The following is a 19,905-nucleotide window of genomic DNA, read 5'->3' as shown; positions in this document are numbered from 1 at the left end:
GAGCTGTAATCATTAGCTGTCAGTGAAGGCAGTAAAGGAAAGAATGTTTATTTGCAGCTTTTTACTTTGAGACTTTTGTACTAGTTCTTTTAGGAGTGCTGTAATCTTAACTATTCACTTGGGGAGGGGGGGCTTCTGATGGCCTGAGACAATACAAAGGATATTTTAATGATCGTGGTACTTGGCTCGGGCTCTGTTCCCAGGGCAGTCGTGATCTCTGAGTTCAAGAAAAATCACATTGAAAAACTGTCTTAATTTTACAAAAAGTGGAAGCTCGTCAACAGAGGTACGATAAATATTTGGGAGGTTCTCTGATGCTTTTGAGTCTATATAAAAAAATGGGATACCTAAGATAAATGAATCTGCTGCCCCTCTCCTGCTCTGAAAGCAAATGACAAAGCAGAGCGCTGATAATGTGATGGCATAACAGCTTTTGACGAAAGCCTGCTTTTGCTAATATATCCAAGATCAATTTACTCTATGTTGTAAACTAGGAAAAGCATTTTAGAAACCATTCTTAGGCCACATTTGGATTTCTATTCATCCTTCATTTAAGTTTATTAGACTTCGAGGGACTCTCTATAGCTGCTGTTTGAACTCCAGTGTAAGCATGCGCATGCAGAGCTCATTAATGATTCAGTTAATGACAATGGTTTTAGAAAAGAGGAAAATGACAAGGCAGTGTATTTTGCAAGTATTTTTCTTTTTCTTCCCATTCATGTGTTTCGGTAGACATTGAACCTTTCCAAGTGTGTGTGGATTCTTCAGGACTTTTTCGAAAGGAGGTCTGAAGACCCTCGTGATGGTAGCATGTTCTTGCTTGCTAATGGGAGATAATTCTATTGTTTGTGTCTGCTTAGATGTCTGCTTTCCCCTGTTTGGGGAGTTAGGATCCAAGGCCTTGACTCCCAGGTGGGCTTAGGGTACTGATTTTGATGTAAACCAGGTGTGGTTACCACACTTTTTATTATTAGAGGTATAGTTTGTACAAGAAATGGCTTCTTTAGTGACGTTAGTATCCACCAAGCAAACAGCAGGAGTCAGTGTGGTCTGAAGCTGTTTGACGCTTCAACCTATTTTCAGCAAATCTAATGGCTTGGGCTAGAAGCCTGCGGCGTCTGTTCCCATACAACAATGCAGCTACACCAGGAAATCAAGCTGCTGGATATGAATTGTGGAAAAGACTGCTGTGCAGCCGCTTGATGTTGCGCACTGAATGAGGCATGTGGGATGCATTCACGTAAATACTGAATGTACTGTAAGGCTCTGTGTGGTTTGCAGGAGAGTCTCTTTTGCCACATTTTGAGTTTTCCTCTTGAAATGCAGAATACAAGATAATACCAGGGAATGTCATATTGATATTTGTAATACACAAGTAGTATGCAATATTTGCAATTTCAGGAGGAAAAAAAAGGAAGAGATTTCTTCTGTTCTGTACTGCAAATGCAGAGTGTTTGCTGTGCTTCTGCAGCAGGTGGAACAAAACCAGTGAGGCGCAGATGATCCCCAACATGCATACAAACCCCGGATTTCTTCAGTGAAAGTGCCCTTGGAAAGTTGAAAAGCCTAGGATATCTTCCCATTCAGCCCCTGCAATATGCATATTGAAAAGGATTTTACAAAACAAGTCATCCTTTTACCATTGCGTTTAATCTTTTCTCAGTACCCGCAGAGATCCTGTGAGTTCAGAAGTTGTTTCTTCTCCAAATACAGGATTATGCTTTTCTTAATATTGGTACTTATAGTTCAGTTGCTTCCCAAAGGAGATAGGATCTGAATTTCAGTGAAAACGGAATAGTGGATAAAGCTTGTGAATCTGCTTTCCTAGGAAGACCTGAACAGACAATTGTCTGTCAGTATCCTTGTCCATGCGTTGCTTTTGCAGTGAAAAGCCATGCCTGAGTTTCTGATGAACAGTATGTTAACTTCAGGCACAGATAGTTTAACTCTCTGATCTCATGATGAAAAACTCTTATGAATGCAAAACTTACTCAGTGGTTTATTTGGGATTTTCAGGAGCAATTGTTTGAATCCTCTGACTTAGTGTGCTTGCCAAACTTCTTCCGTTTTCCCAAAGTCTTTCTTGTTTTTAGGAGGAACCAAAAAAGGTTTGTTTCACATATGACCTGTTCTTAAATTTGGAGGGAAATCCACCTGTGAACCATCTTCGTTGTGAGAAACTGACTTTCAACAACCCCACCAAGGAATTCAGACGCAAACTCATTAAGGCTGGAGGGGTAAGTGCCAAAGGAATTGGAGATCTGAAGAGGTTCTGCTAAAACGTGTAGTGATCTCGCTTTGCTCTGGGGTTTCTTTTTAGCTGCAGCCCAGCAGGCTACAGTTTTCTACGTTCCTCTAAAGGATGACCCAGCCAATTTTTACTCCTGGTTATACGACTGCAGTACTTGAAGCAGAACTAAACCATTGCTTGTGTGATTGGTGGCACTTCATTTTCAATTTAAATGTGACCATTAATATCAAAGCACTAAAACCCCTCTGGAAATGGAGATCTTCTGTGGATGTTGCACGCTGTCCATCAGGCAGTTACAGTTATCTGTGACCTTCCTAGTGTCGTGAGCTGTATCAGTATAGAAAAGCTCAAGAACAGGGAGGTGCTTCCAGTCTATTCTTTACTCATTTTTGCCACAGGAAAGCTTAATACTTAGAACTTCCTGGTCAATAAATGTCCTCTAAACCTGAGGTCAGCTGCTTGTGGTTTAGATAACAAAAAATTAAGGAAAAGCATTAGAATATAGAGAGAAAATGGGTGTGGGAGAAAAAAAATAGATATACTCTTGAAGGCACAGTAAGATATGGGTTGCTACAGTGGACGAACTCTTACTTCTGGGAAAGTAATATGCAGTGATAGACTACAGAAATGATCCTCAAATAACTACAAGATCTAGGCAAATTAGTACAAGCCACAAACTGCATGAGGTTTTTAACCAGACAGAGAACGTCAAGACTGTATTCTGAGACACCCCCATATACAGTAATGTATAATTATGTTCTGTTCAAGGACTTTATTCAAGATGGTCTTAATTGCTGGCAAAGTTTTCTTCTGAAAAAACATGTTTCTAGCCTGAAAAATTGAAAAAGTAAAAAAGCTGTGGGGAAGTTTGTCAATAATAAATCTCAAGAGTGGCAAGTATTCCAAGCTGATCTGTCCAGATCTTCCTCAGTGTGCCAGTGCTTTTCCATATTGGGCACAAAGTGGAGAGTGCTTATTTCAGCCATAGGATGGCTGGAACATCATTTGCTTTCTAGGATTTTCCTAGTACGTTATTGTATTCCTTATGTATTGAGGTGTTTCATCTGTGAATGGCTTTTGATGCCATTCATCTAACGGAAATTTTCGACAGGATTATTCTGACAGAATATAGGGCAGGTAAGAAGGAAAGTGTGAGCTCAGTGCGTGGTGTTAAGATCTTGTCAAGGGAGAGACCCAAGGCCTCTTTTTTTTTTTCCCCTTTGATTGAGTGAATTCAGCTTCTCCTAAATTGATGAAGTCTTACTCATTCCTTCCAGATCTACCTTGTTACCCTTTTGCAGGATAAGAGCATTTGCAGCAGAACACACAGTTCTTGTCCAGAGCTTTATTGCCTGCTTGTGCTCAGAATGCTGGAGTTCCCTTTGGGAAAGATGCTTGATATTGCATGTTGCCTTTCATTTTTTTGTGGTTTTAATGCTCTGTATTTGAGGAGTTGCCTTGAAACTGAGCATTACCCAGACAATATCTTTTTATGGCCTTTAAGCAGAGGAAAACACATCCAAAAGATGAATAACAGTGTGTTAATTGAGCAAGTGACTTAATATAATCATGTGTTAATAGTCCATGCGACGTTACTCATACATAATTTTTCTCCTTTTTATTACTAGGTGATGGTAATGCCAGAAGGAGCAGAAACTGTTTCAAGGCCAAGTCCTGATTATCCTATGTTACCCACAATTCCGCTCTCTGCCTTCTCTGATCCCAAGAAGACCAAACCATCCCATGGGTCAAAGGTCAGTGAAGCATGCTTTTGTGTCATCCTGAGGTGAAGAAGTCTTTCAGGACTTGCTGCAAAGAGCTTGTTTAGCAGCTGTTTCTGGCTATTTCTAATGCTGAAAATGTTCTCCTTGTACTCTGTAGTAGTTCACTAGCTAATGGTCTGGAACTTATAATAATTTAAGAGGCCTTTTTATGATTTGCTAGACTTCTCTCCAGGGAAATTTTGAAAAGAAAATTAAATGTCCAAGACTGGTATTTTTTGGTGAACCATGTCTTCCTCCTGATCTGTTATAGCAGATGAAGTTGAATGAAGTCCTCTCTGATTGTTCTGACTTGTATCCTTGATGCTGAGGATGAATTATGTGGATCTTTCACTCTGTCATGTACTGTCTGTACTCTAACTCCTTGCATCTCTTAGCAGGAAGGCTGAGTGGAGAGTCAGCACTTCCTCTGTCATTAGAACTACTTAGGGTGGTGGTGTAAAGAACATAAAATATGCTGCACTTAGTCAAACTAGTGATTTCAAGATTTGGTGTTTGCATCCAGCAGTATCTAGTTCTTGAGACTTCAGAAGAAGATTAAGTTTTGGTTTTTTCACTTCTGTGATGAAGCTGTTTTTGTATAATTCTACATAGGAGAAACAATCCACAGGCAATGTGTTTTGAAGCAGATTACATACACTTTATCAGCCTGAACAGTCACAAATATTAACAGCAATTCATTTCATGGTGTAATTCAATACTGATATCCATTTGGTTCAGGGCTCTAAACACTTCTGGCACTTTGGTCACGTCTTCTGATGTTGATGTTATGAAACAGAATAAAGATGACTTATCTGTTAGTGGCTGATTTAATTTTGGTCAGGAATTAAGCATTAGAAAACAGAGAAGACGAGAAATAAAGGGCTCTGACCCAAGCTCTGGTGAAAATTGCCAGTAGCTAGAGAGACAATCGTTTCCTGCTTCTCTTCCTCCAGGTTGCTCTCAGAGGTGCATGTGTGTTTGTGTCTCAGTGTGTCCAGTTCATACTCCAGCGTCTCCTCGCATGATCCACTTCTATAAATGTTTTGAGTTCACATATAATCGCAAAGGGAAGTACTCCTTTGCCTTCATGCGTACCTGACTCGTAGGATAGGCAAGGCCCTAATGATTAGTGTCTTAAAGCTCTTGTTGAAGGTGATAAAATACCTGCTGATATCAGAGACTTTGGCTCTCTTATGGTTGTGGGGACATTCAGTATTTTTGTCAAGTTGCAGTGTGGTTGATGTGGTGAGTTGGGGACTAGGCTGCAAACATAACTTGCATTTGCATGGATGTGATTTAACCTTAAAAAATCTCTTCAGTTGCTGTGTTTTTTCCCCTAAAATGTGGTGTGAACTCTTTGTGTAACACAGTTAGAGTGAGTTTCCTCTTACCTGGCTTCAGATGTTAACCCTGCAGATTAAATCTGAACTAAACATCTCTGTTTATAGACCTCCTTTTATAGACCATGGAAAGGAACAGGCATTTGTGAAACATGTTTCATCCTGTCCTAATGTAGATGTTTAAGTGCCTACTCTCAATTTCTGTCCATCAGCTTTAGGGAAATCTAGATGTCTGCCTCAGAGGTAGATAAGTACGTTAGGCATCTGTGGGTGGATGTCTACATGAAACAAATGCTTCGATGTGATTTATGAGAATGTGTTTTATAATTCTGTGCAGAGCTTCGATTTCATACCTAGCTTGCATGTTTCTGTTGCTGAATTTTAGGATGCAAACAAGGAAAGTAGCAAGGCATCTAAGCCACACAAAGTAACCAAGGAGCACAGAGAGAGGCCAAGAAAAGACTCTGAGAGTAAAAACTCCTCCAAAGACCTTGAAAGAGAACAAAACAAGCCTTTGAAGGACTCCTCCAGAAAACCAACTGAGAACAAATTGCCTAAGGAGGAGAAGGCACCTCCAAAAGCTGCTTTCAAGGAACCAAAACTGGCCGTGAAGGAGACCAAACTGGAGAACACTTCTCCAAAGGGTGGGCCACAGCCGGAGTTAAAGTCTTCCAGCAAGAGGCCCTCCAATGTGGAGTCACCAAAGCCTAGTGCCAAAAAACAAAAAAAGAGTAGCTCCAAAGGGGTAAAGAATATCCTAGGGACATCTCCCAGAACCTCGTCTTCCTCATACCCAGAGAAGAAACAAACCAAGGAGAAGATGAATGCCAAAGTGGAAAAGGTAAAATCTGAAAGTGAGACCAAGGAGATCAAAAAAGCTGTGGAAATGGAGGAGTCAAATTCAGAGGATGAAACTTCTTTCAAGTCAGAGGTGAGTAGGGATTTGTCCTTTACTAGTATTTTTAAGCATGCTGTTTAAATCCCTGCATGAAAAAGATGTTCAAAAATATTCCTGCAGACAAGATGGAGAACCAGATTGGCAAATGCTTAGGCTGGGTTGTATGTCAAATAAAACTCTTCTTTGAAAATCCTATCAGTATTAATCGTTACTGCTACCTGGTTTACCTCCTGTTTCAGATATGCAGTTCTATTTAGATTTATCTGCAGGCAGAGTTACCTAAAAGCCAGAGTTTAAGGTTGTGGTCTGTCATTCATCCCTTGCAGTGACATTTACAGAGGTAAAGTATAGTAGGCGTAGATACACTTTCTACCTGCTTATGATAACATCATGGTTTTGAATGTGATCTTAATGCAGAAAAAGAGGAAATAATTTCAGTTTTCCTTCTGAAAAAAAAAAAAAGGTATTAAAATATAAATAAAAACCCCTATTCCTGACATGGCCTGTAAGAAATGTGCTATTGGCTAAAGCTCAAAATACAACCACATGCCACTAAACCTAAGTAAGTTGCGTTGTAAAACATAAAACAAATAATGTTATTGTACTACTATTTTTAAAAGCTATCTAAATATTTTTTCCTTTTTACAACTAAGATCATTCCTCATCCTCTGTCTTCTAAAAATCGTTTTCCAAAAGGCAAAAAAAAAAAGTGGGAGGGGAAAGACACAAATCCAAACTCTCGCTACTTTTTGCTTGTATATTTTGTATTTGCTATAAAGAGGCCATATACCTTCTAATAGGATTCACAGGATAATGTCACATGAATTGTTGAACTGCTTCCTACTGACCACTTTTAGAAAGATTTGTTTTACTAGAATAAATCTTCTAGGGGCAATTCGTATTACCATTTAATCAGCACCATGATACAGTAAGTATTGACGTGTTTATTTCAGAAAGGATTTTTTTGCAAAATCTTCCCAGTAGAAGAGTTTATTGGGGAAGTGTTAATTCCAGTTACTCTGCAGAGATTTTTTCTAGATTGATTAAATGTGTAGCTCGTGCATTAAAAAGAAGCAGCTCCTCTCCACTTTTAGCCTTATACCTGAAGTGCATCAGTGTGTAGGAAGCTCCTTATTTCTCTACAAATACGTGGCCCTCACTGCAAGCTTCTGTACTCTGCTGATCTCTGTTAAGTCCTGAGTGTCTTGTACTTCATTATTTCTTAGGTGTCATCCATCCTCTTGGGACTCACCATGCAGCTGTAAGCCGATAGCGCTGTTTAGACTGTTCCGTGAAACCACAAACTCTGGTTGTGGTTCCACAGCGTCTGCTGCAGTCCTGTCCTGCCCCCACCAAGCTTTGTATGCTTCTGTGTCCTCTCTTGCACCAGCTCTCGTGTCTGTTGGATGCTTGACAGAGGTATTTGAGTGCTAGCCCAGAAGGAGGGTAGGAACACTCAGTGTGATGGAGGGGGGACCGTGGCAGCTGCCAGTCAGATCAGCTTAGGTTTCTGTGGAACTTGAAGCTTGAGGGTATAACTGCATAATGCATTGGCATCAGCAGAGAAGACTGTTTGAGTTCCTTTTCCACCCTGGGGGGTTCTTTTTCCTCCCAGCACTGCAGTTTGCTACTCCATCGTTTGTACTGGTACAGCTGTTTGTGGATCTGTGTGGTAAGCCACATCACTAAAGCGATTGAGCAGCTGGAGGTGGACCGGGGCCCGGAAACTCTTAAATCAGCTTTGCTGCTGCAGCCAACGTATTGTGCAACATGCTCTGAGGCTGCAACTCCACGATTGCTTTGAGTTGACATCTTTGCAGGCTGCTGTTGAAAGGAACAGTCTTGCTCTCATTTGTGCTGCTGGCATGAGAGCTTGTGTGACTTTGCAGTGGGCTGGAGGAGTTTCTCCTTCCATTTCAGCTCCTGCTGAAAGTTAGTTGTCCTTTTTTTTTCCTTCCTTTTCTTTTTTTTTTTTTTCTTTTCCCCATCAAGTCCAGTTCCCTGAACTGGCCTCATGCTTGGCTGCCTAAATGCTAGTGCTGACAAAAGGGAGAGGCTGAGATGTGAGGGCAGGATTGCTTTTTTCCATTGTCGGCATGTGCTTTTGTCATATCACGGTGACGGTAACTGCAGCCTGAGCACGCAGAGCATGTCCAGCTGGATGCCTCCTAAATGGTTGAAATAGCTGATAGGGTTAATGGCAAAAGGAGAGACAGGGGTCTATACAACTTCCAGCTTCTGCTTCTTAGGTCCTATTAAGTCATTTTAAGCGAACAACACCTGCTCGATTATCAGGAATGAAGAATGATAGGATTGAATCTGTGCGTAAGGCACAAGAGCTGTGCTCCCTTATCTTGAAAATGTTGCTCTTTAATTTCATGTTGTAATTTTTCGAAACAAACAGGGCTGCTGCCAATGTGCCAATATATCAGATACTGGAATTGTTAAATTCTTCTCCTTTGCTACTGAATAATTCACAGGGGTTGTAATACCCCTTTTTGACATTTTTCCTCGCCTTCTTACAGTTGAATAAATGAAACTCTTAACAATACTTGGGTGATAAATTATAGGGAAGGGTGGTATTGGGATGAAAGTCCTGCCACTGCTTTCACTTATTAATGCCCAAAGCTGCTGATGTACCTCTTTCTACCTGTTTACAATGTTTTTATAGTATTAACACTTCTTATAATAAAGTTTATTGATCAATGGGAATGTGTGGGTTTTCTCGCATCAGGATTTGGTAGTGGAAGTAATAGGTAGATTCCCAGGAATGGTGCAATGAAATTGAAATGCTAAATTTCCAGGGAATTACTTTAAAAAAGGCAAGGTAATATTACAGTACCTTAAGAATCTTTAAACTAGATCCTACTGAGTAACAAAAAAACCTTTAAGGTTATTGTAGTAGTCGCTGCTGCTATTGGAGATGAAATAGTTGATTTAGCCTTCACTGCCACCTCGTGGACCTTTAAGCTAAAGCATGTGATTGCTGTACAATATCTGGTTTTATGTTAAAAACATAACATAGCCCTAAAACTTTGTTTCTGGATGCTGTTATTAGCAGTAGTTCGTTATATCTTTTTACTCACTCTTACTGCATAGCATGCTCCTGGCATTTCTGTTGAATACTGACAGTGGAATTGGTTTCACTAGAGTTTAGCTGGTTTCTGTTATGTTTTCACAATAAACTGGAAACAGTACAGTGGATCACTCAAATTGGTGTAGAAACAACTGTTTTGAAGGTATAGTAATAAATTAGAACTCATTTTGGAGTCAAGTGAGCTAGTCAGGATAGGCATCCTTTCCATGTTTAATGATCAGTACGAGGTGTTCAGAGGGAACGTTGGTGGGTTACAATAAATACACTTTTTAAGAGGGCTTTGATAATTGTTCTGGGTTGTATGCTAGTCATCTTTCACATTTCAAAGTAAGGGTGTTTTCACTTTGAAATTTTTCACATGCTGTATTTCATCACTTGAGGCTATTTGAAACTAGTGGCATGAAGGGTTTTGGTGGGAGCTGTTGATGCTACTGCCCAGGAGTGCTGAGCTACAGCGTGCCAAAGTTTTCATAAATGTTGTTTTTATTCACCTTGCATTTTGTATATTTTCTGTAATTCCAAGAACTGTTCAGTGATGTATGACGTTGTAGAGTGCTCAAATGCTTCTGTCTCACTGTGCTTTGTGCTCTGCGCTGGTTTTCTGGATTAGAAAGGTTAAGATTCTTTTTCTTTTTTTGCCTTTTATGGGGGGTTAAGTCTGTCCAGTCCAGCCCTTCCAACTCCAGCTCCAGCTCCGACTCCAGCTCTGACTCTGATTTCGAGCCATCTCAGAACCACAGTCAAGGTGTGTTGCAAGAAATAAAATCTATTAAAATCTTCCTTGCAGAACCTTAAAAGGCTCATGAGAATTAGATCTGTTTTCCCAGCACCATATATAAGGCTAATAAGGTTTCTTGTGTGCAACCATGTGTTGAAGCTGTGACGCTTCAGCAAGAAAAGGCAATAATATCATAGCGTAATCATGAACAAGTATTTTTCTTGTTTTGGCAGTTAATTTATGAGTAGGGTATCTCTCTGGATTTGGTTCTTTCCCTGTTGACTTTGGTTTCTGCCTCGGTTTGTAAATGTGTTGCTGCTGCTTGATCTATAGTGTCACCAGAATATTTCTCCTCCAATCTCATATATGTTTTATTAAAAATTATAAATGTGACATTCATCATTTTGCCAGTGCATAACATAGCTTCTTTTTCAGATTGCTCCACTGATAATCCAAAGAGATATAATGTGGCAATAGTAAATGTTCTAACCTTAGCAAATGCTGTGTTGCTACAAATACTGTCTCTTGAGTGATGTTTAAAATAGTCCCCAAACGCATGAAAAATGTGTCCCTTTGTTTTCATTTCAGAAAAGAGTGCGAGGATTTGGGGAGAGGCTAGGGTGGCTTTACGGCAGTTGTAAAGTTTGTCAACTCTGCTTTAATTTTGAGACTGGAATACAGCGTCTTTTAGCAATATCTTTGTGCAAAATGAAAGTGACGTCTTATCGAGAAATCTGGATGTATCTTAATAATAATTGATCCAGTTTAGATCAGATAGCTCGGATGGAGTTCTGCTGCACGTGTCCTAGTGTTGAATTGCTTTCTCTGCTCTGATCCCAGGCCCGCTGCGCTCCATGGTGGAAGATCTGCAGTCAGAGGAGTCGGATGATGATGACAGCTCCTCTGGAGAAGAGGCAGCAGTCAAAGCAAACCCAGTCAGCCGGGATTCCAGGTGGTAACAAATCAGGAAGAAAGACATTTGTTGTCTTTCTGCCCTCCATGTTTGGTATTTTCATGTGCCCTCCATTTGGAGGGAGGAATCAAAGTGATGGGGCTATGCGTGAGAGGAAAGTGTGAGAGAAGGAGAGCAAGGGCGGATGTGTGGAGCACTTAGCACAGGGTGGGGATGCAGAGTCGATGAAGACAGCAGGGTGAGAACAGAATTGGGTGAGGAGGGATCACCGGAGCTCAAAGAGAGGAAGCCACTGGGAAGTGGTATGTGTTGAGCTTGCAGGTGTTAGCAAGCCCCTTAAAATAGTCACCTAATTGTCATCTTCAGATCTCTGCTGAGCTGAATGGCGTGTCACACCTTTGATCTGCAGAGATTAGAGAAGCGTTGTGGAGGCTGTCAGCATGTGTGCTCTTCTTACTGCATATGACTGATGCAAAACTGAGAAGTCTTAGTCTTTGCCCATAGTGCGTGCTGACAGTTGGTTACTTGACTCCTATGGGACTTGGTTAACAGCTGTTTCCTGCTTTACTCAATGGAAATAGTTGAATTTCATCCTTCTCCCCTCAGGAAATGCTGTTGTAGCCAAAACCTCGAGTCTCAGACTGAATACTCGAAACCAAATGCTTGGCCCAGATAGCAGCTGCAAATTTCAAATGATGCTTGTGTTCACCAAAAACAAAACCAAAAAAATCTGTTGTTGCACTCTGTCATTATCGACTAAACAGGAACGGAGAGAGTTTGAAGGATATTTTTTAGACCTTTAGGGGATAGGTAATAAACAGTCTTTCAAGCTCATTCAAAGTAGGATACCTGCTATAATACATCTGTAGGGCCATAAGAAGAATGAGAATAAATAGGAAATCTCAAAGGTCACAACACAAATGCTAAATACATTTTTTTTTTTGCTTGTGTTCTCAATGGAGGTGTTGGTAAGCCTCTCATGCAGTTACTCGGTGATCTTGGATTGAATCCCCAAAAGGAACAGTTGCTGTTTGTGAAAATCAGGTGGTACTTAGTTGTTCTAAGGGGACTTGTGTATGAAAGAGTTGAACTGCTAGCTGTAACATGTAAACTAAAACTCCCTACTCTGCCTGCCCAGGGAATGGAAGATGGCAAAGGTGACGTCAGCTGGGAAAAAAGGGATTCTTGGAAATTACAGACTGACCGTTTCTCCCAGACAATTTAGTAGTCTATAATAAAGAAGAGAATTTCACTTAACTCTGTGTGGTTCAGTTGACAGCTAAGTAAGTTTCCTATTACTTGGTGATGCTAATTCTCTGCTGCTTGTTTTTCAGACTGAGCCTTAGTGACAGCGACAGTGATAACAGTGCAGATTCCTGCCTGCCAAGTCGAGAGCCACCTCCTGGTCAGAAACTGCCCCCAGCAAATAATAAGGTATTGCATCCTACATGCCCATATGATGCTACTTTCCACCACTCTTCGTACCTGCATTGTGTTCAGTCCATAGCGTTAGTTCTGACTTGCACCAAATTTTCCCTATTTCACTGTCTTCATCAAACAGGTAATTTCTCTTTGTTCAGTGCTGTGCATCCAAACCATTAAACCACCATGTTGTCTGAACTAATTTTGGTCCCTAATGTTGATTTCTTTTACCCTCAGGCATCTGGAAGAAAAAGCCCAGAGTCTTGTAACAAGCCAGAGAAGATCCTGAAGAAGGGAACATATGACAAGGTATGTTTGAGGATTTATATATCATAGACCTGTTGGATGCTCACTGACATTTCTGTGTAGAAGACAATTTGAATCAGCCTAGCCTGTTCAGTTTGTTCTGCCTTGGCAGGTTAAAAGCTTGAATATAACGAAAACCAGATGTTGAAAGGACAGACTTTGGAGAATGACACTACAGAAATTGTATATATTAAATAGATGGACCCCCAGGTCATTTCCATATGCAAAATGTTAAAATTGTTTTATTTGTTTGCCCTTTGTCTGAACCGATGGTCCGGCCACTGGCGAGTGCCTCCTCATTAAAAGGCAGTTTTCATCTGTCTTTGATCTTACAAATTAAAGATTGTTTGATGCTCTGCTTTGCTGGTCTAGTTTAAACCTTTGTTCAATGAAATTCCCTTCTTTCTTGCCTCCAAGGAAAGTTGAGCAGCATACATGCTCCTAAAGCACGGCTAACTCGCAAGCAAATAGCCAAACCCCAAGTTGTCCAGAAAGTTCTCCCGCTGTGATTAAAAAAATCCTAAAGAAATTGATTTCATAAAGAAATCAATCAAATGGGAGCTTAATACTTTTCCTTAGTCTAATCATTGAGGTCCTTGCAGTAATCAAAGAATCGGTCTGTAGCCTCACTTGTGTGTTTTAACACTTTTTCAACAGGAGAATACAGCACAGGTTAATCACTTAATGTTAGGTCTTAGTGTGATCTTGAGATACTTGCATTTGAGCCTCCTGCTAGCTACAAAATCTTCAACTGCTAAATACTGTTAACCATAGCTGAAATGGCTTATCTGAGGGAAGGTTTGTAGGCAATAGTATCTTTTATTAGACTACTTAATACAGAAGGGGACACGATTGAAGAGAGTGCCTGAAATACCATCAGCTTTTCCAACTGTCAGAGGTTTTATAAAAGATACTAGCTCTCCCAGCAACCATAGCATTCAGTACTGTATAGGTGTTTTGGGGAAAAATGCTTTTCTCTGTGTGGATGTGCTGGGGAGGGGTATATTTCACGGTTTTGGGTGGGTTTGGGTTGTGGGTGGGGGTTTTTTGGGGTTTTTTTGTTTTTTTTTCCCCTTGGTACAATTACTTAAATGAGTTCAGTTTTGCTGATACAGACATGAACAACTCTGGGGCAGCTTTACGGATTAAGAATCTATTCCCTGTGAGCAATAGTGTGCCAACAGAAACTTGCCTTGTTGGCTGCCTAAATAAAAAAAAAAAAAAGAAGGAAAGAAAACCCAAACCATCCTTATATAAGAACAATTAAAATGGTGAGCTTGTAAACAATCTTGTATTTCCCATTGTGGTGTATGTAAAACTACCTGGGAATACAGTGTACTTCAAGAATTTTTTCCTTACCTAAACACAAACCATTGTTCAGCAGATTGCTGGGGGTGTTGGTCACTGAGCATCGATGCAGGTATTTTCAGGTAATGAGTAGTTTATTAGTAGTTTATTAGTACAACCCGCTGATGATGGACTCACACTGAAGTTCACCAAAATGAACTTCACCTTGTTGAGGTCCTCTAAGCTCAAAGACCACTTCTTAAAGCTGGTTGCAGGTGTTTGTTTAATGGTGTCATTAAATAGTCTTGCTGACGGTCTTCAGACCATCCGTATTTGTGTGAAGTCTTTAGTCTCCCAGTACTTGGTAAGGGTGGAGGAGGCAGCGAAACATTTAGGGAAAAATTGGGAATAGGAACATGTCTGAAAGGGCCTCAAGTTCCTCTGATCCTCATAGGAAAGTCACTTTGGCAGTCATACAAACATGCCACGTATGTCACTGTTTCTGTTCATGACTCCTTTACAGGCCTACACTGATGAATTAGTGGAGCTTCACAGGCGACTAATGGCACTACGAGAGCGCAATGTGCTACAGCAGGTAGAGATCATTTGTCAGCTTTCTGGCAAGCTGTTGTACTCTGGTAATCTTTGTGTCCAAGGGTCTCAGCCAGACCCCTGCGATGCTTCACCTTTCACTTGCCTCTCCTTCATGAGAGGGTCTGGTTCACTTTGAAAGCTAAGATATGTAGAAAAAAAAAAAATCAGATGTGCATGCAATGTTTTTGTTGGAAAAGATAAAGAAGTGTGGTTTGTGCATCTTTCCTCTGCCATCCTGGTAGCGGTCCCAAAGCTGGGCTCTCTTGGTCTAATCTAAAAGGAAAGAAATGTGCCCACATCATTTTCCGGACTGAGCTAGTCAGGCATGCAGGAGGAGCTGGTTTGCTTTTTTGGGAGAGGATTCCCTTCATGGTGCAAGACGTTCTTATCTCTGAGGCTATTCTAAAGGGATGAGAAAAGGACTGGATGGGTTGCTCTGTATCTGCTGGCCTTTCTGCTGTACTTAATCTTTATGGGGTCTCTGTATACTTCCTTGCTTGTCTCCTTTCTGTACAGATTGTAAATCTCATTGAGGAAACCGGGCATTTTAACGTTACCAACACAACCTTTGACTTTGACCTCTTCTCCTTGGATGAGACAACCGTCCGTAAGCTGCAGAGCTACTTGGAAGCAGTAGCAACATGACGCTTGGCCTTAAAAGCAGGCTGCTTTTGAAACCAGAAATCCCGTTTATTGGTACCAGGAAACGAACCCATGGAACTAGGCCTTCTTTTTCTCTTGATTCACCCGAAGCACTGCCTTAGAGAACAGCCATGCTCTATGAATGCACAGCCAGCTGCACTTTCTTGTAGGCTTCAAACAAGCGCCCGTATTGCTGAGTCTGTCCTCCCTAGCTTCATAATTACGCTTGGGCACAGGTCCTGAGTAGAGTAAAAGATGTGCTGCACTTAGCTGCACAGTGTGACCTTTGTGGTTTTACTTCAAGAACTGTGTTTTAAGAGCACATTTTCAGGCGTCTCTGAGATCTGAAGAAGTGTGGACGATGTTTTCTTCACCAAATCTAGGGACCAGCCTGCCTGCGGAGAGCTCTAGCGAGTCCCGTTTCCTCCAGCTCTGCGAAGAAGCGTTCATGCTGTGTAAGCAAGATTGGCTTTTACAAAGCTAGCCGAGAGACTGATGACAGAGGAGGCTTCCCGGGGGTCCTGCTGGTCTGCTGCAGAGGAAAGTGGACAGATTCCAGTTTTGATCGCTTGCGAGTTAGTTCTGCCGCGGTTCGGTACAGAGCACTGCTGTAATTTGGCTCCCGATTCCTACAGGGCATCGTTCCACGCGCAGGACCTTCAGCTTCCTGCAGAGACAGTTCGCGCTCTTTGAAGAGGCCTCTAGAATCTGCTGTCTCCCGCTGGGGTTTTGAGATGTCTTGTTTGTTGATCTGAGCTCCTAAACAAAGTCTCACTCCTTTCAGTCTGCTTTAACTGTAATAGGACTACAAAACTGTAAGCTGTATATTTTATATATATATATTATATATATGTATGTACTGTATGTATAAGAAGGGCCTAGTTGGGTCTTATGATCTTAAGGGTGTGTTTTTCTGTTATGTTTTTTAATGGCTATGGCAGGGGAAGGGCGCTTAATAAGATTTGACTTGTTTGTTAAAATGCCTCTTGTGGACAATTTTTAGTGTATGGAAGCTGAACAGCAATCTTCAAAGCATTTTGTGCTCTGGAAGGGGCTCACCTGTCGTCTTTTCATTTGTCAGTGTTTAATAACTTTGCCAAAATACGTGATTGGTTTTGTTCTATGTTCTCAAAGAGGAATCTCCTACAGTGGCCCCTATAGTAGTGGCTGTACTTTGGGAAAACCAAAACAAGGGAGAATTTTATCTTGGGACACACCTGGAAAACGCTGATGTAAAAACCAAGTGAAGTCAGGTTTGTTTCCTCCTCCCTCTCCCGCCCCGCTGCCTGTTCAAGAAATGGCAGGAAACAGTAAACACTAATCCAGCATCTTTCATATATTTCTAGTTAAACTAGTGTTGACTTCCAAGTGTTGTCTAGGTGGGTGTGAGGAAAGTCCCGTAGCTTTCATCAAAACCGCGTTATGCTCCCGTTCCCTAAATTCAGTATTTTTTTGAATTGCTCAGTTTTTCCAATCAGTGTGTAAGCTTTTGCCAAATGTTAAGTGGGCTGCGGGCAGCGAGGAGGAGAGCAGCGGTCCAGAGGAGCCCTCTGCTCATGAGTGGACCTCCCGTATCTGTGAAAGCCCCACGTGGGAGCTGGGGGGTTGCATCACTCCAGGGTTTGCTGTCCCTTCTCCATTATGAAATTGCGGTCCCTTGTTTTGGGTTACCCCTTTCTTTATCATGGAAATGTTGCAACTAATCAACTTAAGTGGCAATATGATGATAAGCTTGTTTGAGTTGGGTCATGTTGACCCGATTCCCATTAATTTTGTCTTTGTACCATCTTTCATGTGTCTTGTGTGTGTGTGTATGTATATATATATATAAAAAAAAAAAAATCAAGCTCATGCCAGGTGCAAACCCTGTCACGACAGTGATCTCAGCTGTTTTCTTTCTTGATGGACAATGCCAAGCCCGGATAGAAACCCTGTGTGCCGATGTACACCGAGAAGGCGGAGGACAGCGGGAGGAGGAGGAGCTGCGGTTCTGTCTTGGTTGGCAGCGGGATGCACCGCGGTGGAGGACGGCAGACGCAGTCCACGAGTGTCACAGGCTCGCCCGTGTGCTGTTAGGCGCGGTGGGTACGTGCGAACTACTCATGGTCTCTGTAGGGTCTGTGGCGTGGAGGAGGCAAGCCTTGTGCGGTCGCTACGGTCCCAAAGTGGCTCCCCGGGTGTGCGGAGTGGCCCCTGGCACGCGGTGCCTCCTGCCCGCTGCCCCTAGGGAAGGGTGGGGTTGGTGACACTGTCCTGTCCCCGAAGCCATAGGAGCAGCGCTGGTAGCCAGCCTGAGATCTCCCGAGGTCTTTGCCTCCTCTCTCCACTCGGGTAACTTACTCCCACAGCCGTTGCATCCCTGTCGCCCATCCTGACAGCATTTCTCCTGGGACTATCAGTAGCCTCCGGAGTTGCCCCACCGGGGATCGGAGGTGTCACCTCCCTTCTGCCCCCTTCTCATGTTACGATCGGAATGGTCACGCTGCTCCCAGCCAGTCCAAGAACACGCCTGGGAGGGTGTTCCTGAACTGGGCTGGAAGTGCCCAGGGCTCCCGCCCGTGGCTGTGGCATCGTCCTGTCCTGGAACCGACTTTATTCGTGAAGTCTAATGAGCGTTGATAGGAATTTTGTTTGGTTTTTATAAGAAGTATTTTACACATGGATTTTTTTTAGACTGTTTATAATCTCCTTGAAAACCTGAAATAGGATTGTTCCCCCAGCAATAGTTCTTTTCCATTGTGTGCACATGCTGATTTGTTACTAAAAGGTTTCTTGCAAGTACTTAGTTGTTCTACAGAGTTGTTGTTTTTTGGGGTATGTGGTAGCGTCGGGGACCACAGGAGGAATGACTCTGCAAACAAAGAATGGTCAAATTTGGGCCTCATCTTGTGTCCCCTTCTAGTTACATATGAACGAGTTCCCTGTGTAGATTCTCTATAGGCTGGCTGAATGCTGTTCTGAACATGCCGTGTACAGGTATTTGTGGATAAAGTGTTTGTTCTTGTGTCACTCTTGAGAGCATGGATGGATTATTGTACTATAGGAAGGAGGTGGCAGTGCTGCTGTCAGCATTGCCTCAGGTCTTCGAGGATGTGTAGTAGCTTGCATTGTTAAAAAAAAGGAAAAAAAAAAAATACCCAAAATTGACTTCTAGCCATAATGGTTTTTCCAAGGAAAATGGACAGAATTCTGTTACTTTTCAGTGTCCTTCATCTTGTTGCTGAAGGCATGAACAAGTGCTGATCAGTCTGAAGGCTTTCAGAGTTGCTTTGAATTGAATCGTGTTGGAGGTAAGATCAGGACACGGCTTTTCCTTTGTCCTTGGCCTTTGTATTAAAGGGCAAAAGAGGGGTCAGGAGTATTTTCCTGTTGTCTTGGTCTGCGTATGTATTAAGCCTTGAGGCTTTGATTACTGACATTTACTATTAAGAAGAAAAAAAAGAAAGGATAGTAAGGCTGGCTGGATCCCAAAACACCAGCTGAGGAATATTGGACACATAGGTAACGAGACTGGCTGTGCTGTGGTCAGGCTGAATACATGGAAGTGCAATGATTTTGCCACCAGTTCTTCTATTGCTGTGTGCGGTGGTAGCATCAGAACTAGCAAAGCAATTGATGCAACAATCCAGAAGCAGTTTTTGTCAGATCTTGAACGTATTTGATGGTGAGAGAGGTTTAAACCTCCCTTATGGAGCTTGCCCTGTCCTGTTCTCTGCAAGCAGAGACCCGAGTCATTCTGGTTCTGCAAATTTCAGCCGTCGCGTTGGCGAATGCACTGGAGCGCGGTCGGTGTGCTCGGACTAAGCTTCTCTCTAGCCCAGGTGCCTGGCACTCACTAGCTGGCACGCTCGTGTCGATGCTGTAGACGACCATTGTGCACCTTGTACGAGTATTACTTCTAAAACGACGGAAATCGGTCGGTATTGCTTTCCTGGGGGCGTGAAATAGCCATCAAAAACTGACAAGATGAGTTTGCACTCCTAAAGAAAAATGTAAGTACTTCAACTTCTAGATAATTTTTAATTGTATTTCTGCCTAGAGCCGAGGTATTAAATACCTTGTCACTTGAGGATTTTAAAAGTTGTGTTGGGAAATGAATTCTTCACTCGGCTGTAAGAAATTCAGCTGGCCCAAGACTAACTTCAAGATTTAAAAAAAAAAAAAAATCATGTTTGTAATACGTTACAGGATTGTTTGTCCTGAATTTTAAACTTTTTGTTAAATTTGTGGAACTATGGAGGAATTTTCTAGAAAAAGTGAAATAAAGTAAGATGGAAAAGTAAAACTTCAAGTGTTTTTTGTTTGTTGTATTGCTTCTCCATGGACAGCAACGAGGCCTTCCCGAAGCGCCTTGTTATGGAAAATGTTTTCCGTTAGAAATACAGCAGCCAGTTCCACCCTCGGCTGCTCCTCAGCCCTGCCAGCCCCTTGCCCGCAGGCAGCACCGCGCCGGGCGCGGAGGATGAAAGGCAAAGGAAACCTGTTTTAAGCGCTGTCAGTCTGGGGGGTGACCCCCGTGTCCGTTAATACGTTGGAGTTTTAAGTCAGCTGCTTAAATCCTGTTGCGGCTGCAGCTTCACGTTTGGGTTCCCTGCAATTCGCCAGCAGCAGGAAGGAGCCGTGAGCGCTAGGTGGAGCGAGCAGGCCAGAACAGAGGTTTGCCTAAGGCGGTGC

The 19,905-nt window shown here is 42.2% G+C and overlaps 1 protein-coding gene across 5 annotated transcripts in view; it reads left to right on the top strand.

Moving 5' to 3' along the window:
• Positions 1-19,516, top strand: part of MLLT1 (MLLT1 super elongation complex subunit) — a 32,395-nt gene extending 12,879 nt beyond the window's left edge. The window contains exons 4-13 of one of the 5 annotated variants that reach the window (XR_012677541.1): positions 2,094-2,237; positions 3,880-4,005; positions 5,740-6,286; positions 9,999-10,094; positions 10,908-11,019; positions 12,315-12,414; positions 12,640-12,711; positions 14,519-14,590; positions 15,106-17,316; positions 18,435-19,516. Coding sequence is in view for 3 of the 5 variants with exons in the window: in XM_075175368.1 (XP_075031469.1) it covers positions 2,094-2,237; positions 3,880-4,005; positions 5,740-6,286; positions 9,999-10,094; positions 10,908-11,019; positions 12,315-12,414; positions 12,640-12,711; positions 14,519-14,590; positions 15,106-15,234 (1,398 nt within the window). In the remaining 2 variants the exon portion in view is untranslated. Of the gene's footprint in view, positions 1-2,093; positions 2,238-3,879; positions 4,006-5,739; positions 6,287-9,998; positions 10,095-10,907; positions 11,020-12,314; positions 12,415-12,639; positions 12,712-14,518; positions 14,591-15,105 lie in introns of all 5 variants that reach the window. The other 4 variants (XR_012677542.1, XM_075175369.1, XM_075175368.1 and 1 more) reach the window with 4 other exon arrangements.
• The last annotated feature ends 389 nt before the right edge of the window (positions 19,517-19,905 follow it).

This window comes from Calonectris borealis, chromosome 28, assembly GCF_964195595.1.
Source record: "Calonectris borealis chromosome 28, bCalBor7.hap1.2, whole genome shotgun sequence".
Classification (NCBI taxonomy): Eukaryota; Metazoa; Chordata; class Aves; order Procellariiformes; family Procellariidae; genus Calonectris; species Calonectris borealis.
This window is presented reverse-complemented; position numbering and strand designations above follow the sequence as displayed.